This window comes from Carassius carassius, chromosome 22 (assembly GCF_963082965.1).
Source record: "Carassius carassius chromosome 22, fCarCar2.1, whole genome shotgun sequence".
NCBI lineage: Eukaryota > Metazoa > Chordata > Actinopteri > Cypriniformes > Cyprinidae > Carassius > Carassius carassius.
The window spans coordinates 3,504,052-3,516,690 of record NC_081776.1 but is presented as its reverse complement, the minus strand read 5'-3'; the positions used below and the strand labels follow the sequence as shown (position 1 = coordinate 3,516,690).

Here is a 12,639-nt window from a genome sequence, read left to right as displayed (position 1 = left end):
GAAGTAAATGAGTTTGTTGAAATAAAGAATCATACTTTAACTAAAATTGGAATAAAGTTAATTAATAAAAGATGTTTTTTTTCATGAAATATTTATTAAGAAATAACATTTTTGTGTTTTTTTTTTTATATACAATATTTCAGAGATAACGATGAAAATTCTCAGTTAAAGCACACACTGCAAGACCCAGTGGGTCAAACGAAACCGATTTGATTAAAATATGCGTCAAGTTCACGCGTACGTCAGATTAGGGGGCGTGGCGATCTGCGTCACTGCAGCCACGTAATCAGGGAAGTAGGAAGTGCAGCGCACGCCCTTCAGTTGCAAAGAGCAGAGTAAGTATAAACTTCATTCGCTGTCTTCATATTAAAATGATTTAATGGAAGATAAATAATAAATAATTTGCATATGTTTTTCTTTCGTTCGCAAGTCCGGATAATGTGTGCGGTTGTGTGATGAGCAGATACATTCATTCATTTCAGATTGAATGAAGTTATTTTTATTTTTATTTTTTTTTATTTTTTTTGTGCAGCTCTTTAAATGCTATAGTTATATTCACGTCTTTTAGTATATGTAGTTACTGTCTGGTAGTTTGCATGTTTCAGATTTTTCAGATGTTCGCTTATAGTTGTTTTATAAATTAAGCTTGGATAAATTATTTGGGACAGGCAAATTATTCGTTGCAGTTTATTTAGGAATTGAATGATCACTGGTTTGATTTTTCATCTGGTTTACATGTGCACCACAAACTGAACTGAGTTTTTAATAGTGCTGTCAAACGATTAATTGCGATTAATCGCATTCAACGTTTTATTTATTTTGTAATTTTTTTTTTACACAATATATGTGTATGTACTCTGTATATTTATTATGTTTATATAAATACACACACACACATGCATGTATATATTTCAGAAAAATCTTATTTTTAAATCAGAAATAAATTAAATTATATAAATTATATTAATATAAATGTATGTGTGTGTTTATTGGCTTATATACACAATGAATATACACAGAACATACACATATATTATTCAAACACAAATTTTTATTTTGGATGTGATTAATCGTTTGACAGCACTAGTTTTTAACACTTATCATTTTTATAATTCAGATTTAGCAATGTTTATACATGAAACAATGCAGTGTTTTAGTGGTAATCATTGTGGTGATCCTGTTATGATAGTTGTAAAAACTATGATTTAATAAATAAATCGAGGTGGGTGATTGGAGTTGTTTTTGTATTAGTTTCCAGAGATGGCTCAGTTTGAGAAAGTATCTCAAAAGTCCAAGGTGCATCCGAAGCCGGAGGGCCTGATGTTGCAGTATGGCACAGCTGGATTCCGCACTCATGCCACACATCTGGATCACATCATGTTCCGCATGGGGCTGCTGGCAACTTTGAGGTCCAAAAAAACTAAATCAACCATTGGAGTCATGGTGACCGCCTCTCATAACCCAGAGGTAAGAGCCATCTGTGTCATAACAATAGAGTAGTGGTGCTTTTTCCACTTTCCAAGAATGTTCCTGGAATGTTTTCATTATTTTCAGGAGGACAATGGGGTAAAGCTAATTGACCCCATGGGGGAGATGGTGACAGCGGTGTGGGAGGGATACGCCACACAGCTCGCTAACGCTGAGCAGGATTCTCTTCTCAAAGAGCTGAAGGACATTATCAAGAAAGAGGACATCGACATGAGTGAGCCTGCAAGCGTCTACGTCGGCAAAGACACCAGGTAGCCTGGATTCTGTTTACACAGTGGAAAGGTTAACAAATGTTAAAACTAAAAAGCTTAAGTACATAGAGAGAGTAGCTACCAAACCTGTAGACTTCATAGTGGCCAAGCCAGTAGATCAAGTCAGAAAACAGCCAACAGAGGTTTCACAGTCTGAAAATGTGATTGAATAGCCAGTGTAACCAAAAATAATCATACTTACTGTTATAAAATAAAATAAAATAAATTTAGGCATTTAGCAGATGCTTTTATTCAAAGTGACTTGCAGTGCATTCAGGCTAACATTTTTTACCTAACTGTTATCATAATCAGGATTCATTTCATACACCATTTCACATAGTATATTTACATAGTTATACATATTAAGTGAAAAAGCCACCAGATTTGAAAGCATTTGATAAATAATATATTAGTTGATTCATGATTGATGGCTAGATTTACATTTGCTGTTGCGCTCATCTATAGTATGTAAAATGGTTGAATGTGTACTGCATAAAATACATTACTGAAGTGTAGTGTTTTATTTCTCTTTGTATATTTTCTTCAGACCAAGCAGTGCGAGTCTCTCTCAGGCTGTATTGGATGGAGTTTCCAGTTTGGGAGGCAAAACTCATGGTGTGAATTATGCAATTATAAAACCTTAATTTATTGACTCGTATATAGCTCATTTAGAGATGTTTTGCATTTGCATTATATTTCCGAGTATAAGTACAGTTGGTTTGCCCACAGATATGACAGTACAAAGGTTTATGAATTGCTCTGTTGATTATATTGTGACAGATTGATGGGTGTGTGTTTCTCTTTAAGACTATGGTCTGGTCACCACTCCCCAGCTGCATTATATGGTGTGCTGTTGCAACACGAATGGCTGCTACGGCAGTCCCACTATTGAGGGCTACTACCAAAAACTCTCACAGGCTTTCCTTCAGCTCACTCAGAATGTAAGAGCGAAAAAAGAAAAAGAAAAAAAAAACATTAATGATGCTTATTATTTTTCTAGTATTGATTGCTTCCCTGCTTGTATTCCAAAGGCCTTAAACCGCACCGACGATCAGAAGAGGCTATTGGTGGATGGAGCCAACGGCATCGGCGCATTGAAGATGAGAGAAATGGAGCCATTTCTTCGCTCCGAGCTGCAGGTGGTGCTTTCGAATGACGGCAGTAGTGGGAAACTCAACCACATGTGTGGAGCAGATTACGTCAAAGTCCAGCAGAAAGCGCCTCAAGGTCTGTCTGAACTCCTCGAGGGACGTCTCATGAGAAAACTGCACCTCTGATCCCAACAGGGAAAAAAAAGCCTTTCTTATGAGTAGAAGATTTTGTAATATCTATGTTTGTATTAAAGGCAGGGTAGGTAAAAAAATGTATAAAAAACTTTTTTCCCAAATTTGTAAACTTTATTTATATATCAATACATAATTAAAATGTAAGTACTCTGAAAAAGAAAGTATAAAAATCGAGTGTCAGTAGACCTCTCACGACTGTTTTAAAGACAGCTCATTATTTCTATTCACTCCACCCCCTCCCTTCTGGGCTCCTATAGATTATTTATCGTCTCTACTACGGCTCGCTAAGTAATGTTATGTTAGCTATATTACGCAGCTATGTGTGTTAATGACACATGCTTCATGAAAAATACAAAAAGAAAGATTTACCTGTCCAGCAGAAATAAAGCCATCAAGGAGTCACTTTTCAGCCCCTTGAGTTCCCTCAGTTCTCGCCATCGCTGGAAAGCCATGCTGATATTAACTCGCATTTTATTTCTTTGTTTATCCAAAGACTTTTTGTTCATTGCCTTTTCTTGGACTGTTACTGTCTTCCTTTTTTTGCCTGGTTTGCCTTCACTAACTGCATAGGCTGGTACTGTGAATTTTGCTTGCTGTTTCTCTGCCATTGTTTTGGTATTCCTAGGATCCGTGCCTCTTGAATTCCTCAAATCAAACGTGCGCGCGCAAGTGGGCAGGTCATGTGTGGCAAAAGGGTGGTTGCCATGGTTGCGAGAGAGTGACAGTCGCCTAAGCCAATCCTATGTTTCGTCCCGAAATGGAAATAATGAGCTGTGTTTAATACAGATTAAACGTTCTAGAGTCACTCGATTTTTATACTCTTTTTATCAGAGTACTTACATTTTAATTATGCATTGATATATATATAGAAAGTTTAAACAAATTTGGAAGAAAGTTGTTTATACATTTATTACCTACCCTGCCTTTAACTAAGAGTTTATTTTATGATACAATTAGATAAGTTTTGAAAAACACTACACTACTGGTCAAAAGTGCGGAATAATTATGCTTTTGAATGTTTTTGATAGAAGGCTCACCAAGGCTTCATTCATTAACAGTAAACATGGTGACATTTTGAAATATTATTACGGTTTAAAAATGTTTTCATAAATAATTGAATAAAAATCATAAACATTGCTATTTCTTAAATATAATTTTTCAGCATCATTACTCCAGTCGTCAGTCTCACGTGATCCTTCGGATATGCTGATAAGTTATTATCGGTTATTTTTACTGCTCAATTCTTAATAATAGTTCTTACTATCAGTGTTGAAATCAATTCTTTGCTTCTTAATATTTGTCTTAGATATTTTAAGATTTTAAGAAGAGGATTTATTAGAAATTTAAATTGTTGTAAAATTATAAATATCTTTACTGTCACTTTTAATCAATTAAATGCTTCATTGCTAAATTAAAATATTCGTTTATTTATTTTTTTAATCTTACCTATACCAGAGTTTCCACAAAACCTTAAGCGGGAAAATGTATACGAATGATAAAAATTGTTCCTCGAGCAGCAGATCAGCATATTAGCATGATTTCTGAAGGATCATGTGACACTGAAGACTGGAGTAATGATGCTGAAAATTCGGCTTTGTATCACAGGAATAAATTACATTTTAAAATATATTAAAACAGAAAACAGTTATTTTAAATTCTTATAATATTGAACATTATTTCTGTTTTTCGTGTATTTTGATCAAATAAATTCAGCCTTATCATACTTCTTTAAAAATTATTCCAAACTTTTGACCGGTAGTGGACATCATTCTTTCATACCGAATTAACTGTGAAATCTCTCGCTTTTTTGACTCCAGGTATGAATATGGGAGTAGGTGAGCGCTGCTGCTCATTCGATGGTGATGCTGATCGCATCGTTTACTACTACACTGACTCTAAAGGCTGCTTCCATCTGCTGGACGGAGACAAGATCGCTACTCTCATCAGCACGTACCTCAAAGAGCTGCTCACACAGGTTCTAAACACATTCTAGAATGAAGTGACCACATCCAAATATGAACTTGCACATTCATTTAATCTGTGTGTTTACGTTCAGGCAGAGTTGAATTTACAGATTGCTGTTGTTCAGACAGCATATGCTAATGGGAGCTCAACTCGCTATTTGGAGGATGTCATGAAGGTGATTCAATAAAAAAATCTCCTGTCACTATAGGGTGTTCCAATTTATGCTTAAACTTGCTGTTTATGAGATGTAACCCTTGACTTCTCCTCAGGTCACAGTATGCTGTACGAAAACAGGGGTTAAGCACCTACATCACGCAGCGCAGGAATATGATATTGGAGTGTATTTTGAGGCAAATGGACATGGAACTGTGAGTTCACTGCTAAATAATGACATTTTACAAAGGCAGAACCCTGGGTCATTGGCTAAAAGTCGGCTGAGGGGTTTGAAATAAAAAAAAATGGCAGCAACACTCAATTTAGAATTTAGAATTTTACATTTACTTTTAAAATGTTAAATTTTGAACTTAACTTTTTGCATTTCAAATTTACATTAAAAAATGTTACATTTATTTTTGAATTTTAAAGTTTAAATTTCAACATATTTTGAGCCTGCAGGTAATATAAGGAATAGGATATGATGTCATGCTGTTGTTATTAAAATGTTCAACTATACTTCAGTTTTAAGGTTAAATGCTTTTAAACTTCATTTGAAACCACACAATTTAGCATTCCCATCATGTTAAAATGTAAAATCTGCAATTTTGAGCTTTGTTAGTTTTAACCAGTGTTTTTTTAACCAGGTTTTGTTCAGCAAAGCAGCACAGAAACAGATTCAGGAGCTGGTGAAAGACCCGAACACAATCGATGAGAGAAAACGAGCAGTGAAACTCCTGGAGAGCACCATCAATCTGATCAACCAGGTATAGACAAACACAAACACCATCAAACTGGATCACCAGATGCTTTACTAAAACTGTCTTTTTCAAAACTTAACTCCCTTTCTCTTTTCTACAGACGGTGGGAGACGCGATCTCAGATATGCTAGTGATTGAAGCAGTGTTGGCCATCAGAGGGATGTCTGCGCAAGACTGGGACGCAATTTACACAGACCTGCCCAACCGCCAACTTAAAGTCACGGTGTGTGCTCGTGTGTGTGTTTGTGAGGTTTATGAGTGTAAGAGTGTATTTAACTGTTGCAGTCTGTAGGTGTCAGACCGGCGTGTCATAGATACGACAGACGCAGAGAGGAGGGCTGTGAGTCCAGAGGGGCTGCAGGACACCATCGACACGCTTGTCAAGAAATACAAAAGCGCTCGGTCCTTCGTTAGACCGTCTGGAACTGAAGATGTGGTCAGGGTCTATGCTGAGGCTGACACACAGGTACACTGGATCATTACACTCGTTTTCTATGATATATAGCTATGTGTTTGATTGTAATTGCAATTTTTCTGTTTATGTGCAGGAAAGTGCTGATAGTCTGGCTCATGAGGTCAGCCTGGCTGTGTATCGTCTTGCTGGAGGAATCGGAGACGAGCCAAAACCTCTGCACTAATTAAACATTCACGCATGCAGACAGCTTGAATCCATGCAGTGAAATGTAGAAATACTGTAAATGTACAGTAAACATTTTTTTGTGGCGCAAACAAATGTTTTGAATGATTTGGGAGATGACAAATGTTGTACTGTATGAATGACCAACAATCTTTATAAATGGAAGTGTATGATTATGAGGGAATGTTAAACCATGATCTATGTGAGCATATGTTACACTCATTTCATCAGAGAAAAATCAAGGTTTGCCTTTTTTTTCCTACCATTTTGAGAATAGAAGAAAATATTTTGTAGTTTGGGGTTGGTAAGATATTTTAATAGTTTTTAATACTGTAAAAAACAGTAATATTGTTAAATATTACTGTATATATTGAAAATATTTTACAATAGCATTTTTTCCTGTGATGCAAAGCTGAATTTTCAGCATTATTACTCCAGTCTCCTGTGTTCACATGATCCTTCAGAAATCATTCTAATATGCTGATTTGCTGCTTAAGAAACATTTCTGATTATTATCAACGCTGAAGACAGTTGTGCTGCTGATTCATATCTTTGTGGAAACCATGATAATTCTTTTCCAGGGTTCTATCATGGAAAATGATTTTCAAATTAACATCATTTACTTGAAATAGAAATATGTGTACAATGTAAATGTCTTTCAGTAATATTTGATCAATTTAATGCATTCTTACTGAGTAAAAATATAAATTTATCTTTAAAAAAAAAAACCAAAACTAATAACCCCAAACTTTTGAATAGTAGTGTATGTGCAATCACAACTGGGTAGCTCTCTATTAAATGCCTTATTGTATTAAATAAAATAGAGGTGAATTAAACTTGATTGTATGTAGCTTCATGTAATTTTATACCCTTTTTCTCCAATAAAAATGCTACCTGGGTTCTTGGAAAAATCTAATAAATATTGTATCCTATCATTCTGGTGGTTTCTTCTATTTGATATTACCTGTAAAAAAAAGCATTACTTTTCTGAGTGTGCCATATATGCACTGCAATAAAACAACTTCAGGCACTGCTGCTATGCAGTCAAACTTTATTTGTTTTGAAGAATCAGATGACACATAGTTAAACGCTTATAGACGCAGTTACAGCAATTCAGTCAAAGCAGGTAGCAAAGGATGAAAAACTTTTTTTGACATTTGGTTTGTCACCGGTTTTGATAACAGAATGTGAGATCTGAGCAACAACTACTCTAAATGAATTAACTTTGATGGAGATGGGAATGAGACTATTTCAATCGTTCTCTTCTGCGGCGCCAGAGATAGTGATGGTACGTTCTTGGGTGTCCCTTTCAAACATGTCCTCATCTGTCTTAACTGTTCTGCAACCAAAGAGAGATGGTAATTAGCATCCACATGCATTTTATAATATAATAATACAAAAAAAGTATGAAGTTGTTTTGTAATGTGTTGGAATGGTGTACTTGTACCTAATGAGGACGGTCTTTCTCTCGGTCATCTCCACAGCCTGCTCGTGAGTGAACTCCTCCACAGACTCGTGTTGGTTGTGGTTGACTATTGTGCTGCTTGAGAGCATCTTCTCTGAGGCGGTTGAGCTCACCGCTCCACTGATCGCCCCAGAAACACTGCTGACGCTTCCTGCACTCACGCTCATGAGAGACAGTCCACTCACCATACTGGACAAGCGACTGTCTTCTCCCTCTATCAGCTTCCTGCAATACCACAGGCAAATTAAAATGGGTTAGATATCGGTAGTTGCCAAGAATCTTAAACTATGTGTATATGTATTAACCATTTTTAATCACTATATTATGGAATCCCATTTCTGCCACAGGATAAAAAAAGGGAATTGTGAGTATTTATATCACAATTGAAAACTCTTTTTTCACAATTTTGAGAAAAAAAAACTGAATTGTGAGATATAAACTTGCAGTTCTGAGAAAAAAATTCACAAACTTGCAATTGCGAGAGAAAAGTCAGAATTGTGAGGTAAATAGTTTCAAGGCAAAAAAAAACAAAAAAAACATCAGAATTCTGAGATATTACTGCAATTACCTTTTTAATTTTTTAATTCCATGTTAGAAAAAAACTGAATTGTGAGATGTTAACTCAGAATTCAAAGAAAATGTCAGGATTGCATGATAAAGAACTTATAATTCAGTGAAACAAGTCAGAATTGTAAAATTAAAAAGTTGCAATTACCTTTTTTATTTTTTAATTCCATGGTGAAAAAAACTAAACAGAATTGCGAGATGTAAACTCAGAATTGCAAGAAAAAAGTCACAATTCAGATTTGTTTTCTTAGAATTGAGAGTTTATATTAAAATTAATATAATTCTGAGATTATTTCTTGCAATTCTGTGTTTACATCTAAAAAAAAAATCAAAATTTTAAGATGCAATGTATCACTCGTTCAAGGTGCTGTGGTGTGATGGCAGCACTGCAGTACCTGTATGTGGTGATTTCAATCTCCAGCGACATCTTAATGTTGAGCAGTTCCTGATATTCTCTCAGCAACAGCCCAATCTTCCCTTTAATAGACTTCAGTTCCTCCTTTAAAGTCTCGATACGGATCTATGACACATGATTTTGTGAGATCTTCAAATCAAATCGAGTGTAACTCATTCATGAATGCTTGTATGTTACAATGCAGTGAGGTTAGTTTCTGGGTGGTTGCTATAAAAAGGGCCCACCCTGGGTCTCAATGACATTCTGTTCTAGAAAATCTACAGTTCATAAGTTTGCATATTTCCCTTTACTATAAAAGAGTAGTATTTTTTAATTTACAGTATAAAACGGTAGTCAAAGGGTAGCAAGCTACTATGTCCATTGAGATTCTGAAGTACACATATGATGGACACATAACTATCCCATGAGTCCGCTGAAGAGGATTTGGTTGTAGCCATTGTGACATGTTCTCTTTACATTGAAGGGGGTGTGGCTTTACCTGTAGCCCCTCCTCCTCTTTCTTGTGTCTCTCCTGTGCTTCCTGGATCTGGAGCAGCAGTGCTTCATTCCTGTTTTTAAGAGCATCCAGTTCTCTCTGTTTATTCTGAATCTAAAAACACACACGCATTCAATTTATAAGGCAGTAGAGTTTGGTGCTTTTATTAAATGAGGCACAGGACAGGATTTCCCACACCTCTCTCTTGTAAGCTGTGAGTTCGTCCCTGATGCTCCTCACTGTGTCCACATGCCGTGATGTAGCTTTGTTTAGATCTTGAAACTTTGCTTTATACCAAGCGTCCATCTCCTAGAGAACACCAGTCGAGAAAAACATGAGCATTTGTGTTCAGTATAAGGGATAATGAGGTTTTTATGCGGCCCGTCCTCATTACCTGCAGGTTTTGGGCAGCGATACTGTCATATTGAGCCTGGATCTGTTTGAGGGCGGATGCCAGATCGGGCAAAGAGAAGGCCACATCTACTTTAGCCACAGATCCATAAATCTGAGCCATCAACTCCTCGATTTCCTGACATACAGAATTTTTTTTTTCAATCAAAACAGTTGTCAGAGAGTTAATTCAATTGTATAACATATCAATACAATGAAATACCCAGTGATTAACAATAAGATCACGTAGCAATTTGAGAATATTCTTTGAGAATAGTAAAACTAAACTTTACAGTTGGCAGACTGTAAAAAAAAGTTTCTGCCTTACGTTTTTAAGAATAATAAATGAATCTTGTATAACTTAAAAAATGAAGTTTGATAAGCTTGATAAAATAAAAAATTATTTTGATAAGCTTAAGTAATTGAAAAAGATATGTTGCCATGACTTATCATGTCATTTTTTACAGTGGATATTATATTATATTATATTATATTATATTATATTATATTATATTATATTATATTATATTATATTATATTATATTATATTATATTATATTATATTCAGAATTCAGAATTGCATGATGTAAACTCAGAATTGCAAGAAAAAAGTCACAATTCTTATTTTATATTATTATTATTTATAATAATATGATGACATTTATAGTATTATAATATTAGATAATATTATATTGAAATGGCCTGCACCTTTTTGTGAATCCTCTGCAGGAACTCAAGCTCCACTTCCAGGTTTTCCAGTCGTTTTTCCAAGGCAATTCGGGCGGATGTGGCTGCGTCCACATCCTAGTAGACAAAGGGAGTTTGAGCACCAATCATTAAGTAAAACCGATCGATGTTACAGTTTTTTGTGTATTAAGTTGAACCTTACCGGTCTGAAGGTTTCAATTTCAAGCTCTGCCTTTTTCCTGGCCTCCAAAGCCTCCTCGTATTTCACCTTCAGCATTTCCAGCTGACCTGCCATGGCATCCTTTGCTGCTACTGCCAAGTCCTACGAAAGCAAGGGTAGATACTTGCTAGAAATGAGTAAGTTATGGTCTAAATGTGTAAGTAAGTCGTGATTGGCCTGTGGTCATCCCTCACCCGCTGGACTTTCATCTGGTCAGCAATCCTCCTCAGCTCCCTCAGCTGGTCCTCATAAAGCAGTCGAAGTCCAGACGGCTTCACATGGTGGCTCTTAATGCCCTCAATTTCTGCCTCCAGCAGCTTGTTGCTCTGCTCCAGAGAGCGTACCTGGAACAAGCACACTCAAACTCACTGGCTGGTCTACAAAATAGGAAAGCAAAAGGAGAAGATGGAGAAGCATGCCTCAGAAGTGTCTTACCTTCTCAATATATACAGCTAGACGGTCATTGAGGGTGACCATCTCCTTTCTCTCGCTGGTGCGTGTGCTGAGGAAAGCCTGGTTCTCAGCGGCTGCAGTGTCCAGATCCAGCGCACCCCCAGCTACCCCCAAACCCATGCCCAGACACAGCGTTCCCATACTCACGCTGCTGTAGAAGGTAAACAGTGTTGTGTTTATTGTAAAAAAAATTATTTTTTAAAGGTAATAGAAAATACAAGCTATTTGACCAATTCAATTATCAAATATATAATGGAATAAAATTATTATTATTAATGATATTATATATTATTGTTATATTATAGCCTATTACTGCCAGCGTTAGTTTAGTATAATTGATATACTATAATATTTTTGTTGTTATTTTGAATTCGATTTTACTTTAACATTTTCTGTCTTGTGTATTGAGTCAAGGTTTTAGTAACTTTGTTGTGTTTTTGACATTTTTCTTACCTTTTTTAAAAAAAATAAGTCTGTATATTTTTATTATAAGTTTTAGTTTTTAGTGTTAGTTTATTTTTTTATTATTGTTATTTAAAAAAAAATTTTTTTTTTAGAACTTCAACTGTAACTAAACATAAATTAGAATTGTTACCCTGGCATCTAGCAGATGTAAATTATGTTATTTAAAGTAATAACATTTTTTTATGCTTTTAGTTTTAGTTAACTTCAATATTATATTATATTATATTATTGCCAGATTTATTTTAGTTTCGTTGATATGCTTTTATATATATTTTTTCAATAGCCTATTTTAAATTAGATTTTATTTTTACATTTTCTATTTTCATTTTAATTTTAGTTCCGAGTTTTAGTAATTTTTTTTTATGTCTGCATAGCTTAGTTTTAGTTATTTTAGTACTTAGGTCTAAAGTACACAAAAATAAAAAATGTCATAGCTGAAATAATGATATGATATGATATGATATGATATGATATGATATGATATGATATGATATGATATGATATGATATGATATGATAAGGCATACCTGGTCATGCGTGATTTGCGGGATCCGGAGCGCGCCCTGCGCCCCATAGTGCCGCTGCGGGTGTAGCTGGCGGAGCGGTGACGCGCAGCTCCACGGGTGGGCGAAGGGCTGGATACCCGGACCTGAAGCGTGGAAGAGGAGGTCAGGCCACCCTCGAAGTGACGGCGGTAAGAGGACAATCTTTCTGGGCTGTGACTCATGGTGAAGCTGTAGTTCCTCGCGCGTCTCCAGAGATGCTCCAGAAGCGTTGTGTCCGCGCTCATGGATGATGGAGCTTTATACCTGCTGTCCGGGCGAGGAATGTCGAACCTCGGTCTGACACAGAGTCGAACCCTCCGCTTAACTATCTGACGGGCCACTGCGAAGAGCTTTACCGCGATAAAAATAGACGAGTGAGCTTTCCTAAGAAGACGGCAAGCCTGAGAGCGAGCCTTA

At 35.9% G+C, this 12,639-nt stretch overlaps 2 protein-coding genes and 1 long non-coding RNA gene across 4 annotated transcripts; 2 read left to right on the top strand and 1 right to left on the bottom strand.

Annotated features, from left to right (window-relative positions):
- Nucleotides 1–1,233: 1,233 nt before the first annotated feature.
- On the top strand, nt 1,234–6,637 carry LOC132098326 (phosphoacetylglucosamine mutase-like). Its single transcript, XM_059504468.1, has 12 exons — nt 1,234–1,467; nt 1,555–1,739; nt 2,287–2,354; nt 2,547–2,680; nt 2,771–2,966; nt 4,843–5,000; nt 5,082–5,165; nt 5,260–5,358; nt 5,791–5,910; nt 6,005–6,127; nt 6,197–6,370; nt 6,453–6,637. The coding sequence occupies exons 1-12, from the start codon at nt 1,261–1,263 to the stop codon at nt 6,540–6,542; spliced, it is 1,638 nt and encodes a 545-aa protein (XP_059360451.1). The 5' UTR covers nt 1,234–1,260; the 3' UTR covers nt 6,543–6,637.
- LOC132098327 (uncharacterized) lies at nt 2,987–4,098 on the top strand. Its single transcript, XR_009422871.1, has 2 exons — nt 2,987–3,089; nt 3,962–4,098. It is a non-coding gene; the product is annotated as an uncharacterized LOC132098327 (long non-coding RNA).
- Nucleotides 6,638–7,575: 938 nt separating the features above from the next.
- LOC132098325 (glial fibrillary acidic protein-like) lies at nt 7,576–12,530 on the bottom strand. Of its 2 annotated transcripts, none has more exons than XM_059504465.1 (11): nt 12,205–12,530; nt 11,196–11,364; nt 10,955–11,104; nt 10,743–10,862; nt 10,562–10,657; nt 9,858–9,992; nt 9,662–9,772; nt 9,467–9,577; nt 8,969–9,093; nt 7,989–8,231; nt 7,576–7,880 (listed from the first exon to the last, which is right to left on the bottom strand). In XM_059504465.1, the coding sequence occupies exons 1-11, from the start codon at nt 12,465–12,467 to the stop codon at nt 7,793–7,795; spliced, it is 1,611 nt and encodes a 536-aa protein (XP_059360448.1). In that variant the 5' UTR covers nt 12,468–12,530; the 3' UTR covers nt 7,576–7,792. The 2 variants fall into 2 exon arrangements, with proteins under 2 accessions (XP_059360448.1, XP_059360449.1); XM_059504466.1 differs by having other exon boundaries at nt 7,576–7,875; nt 12,205–12,529.
- Nucleotides 12,531–12,639: the final 109 nt, after the last annotated feature.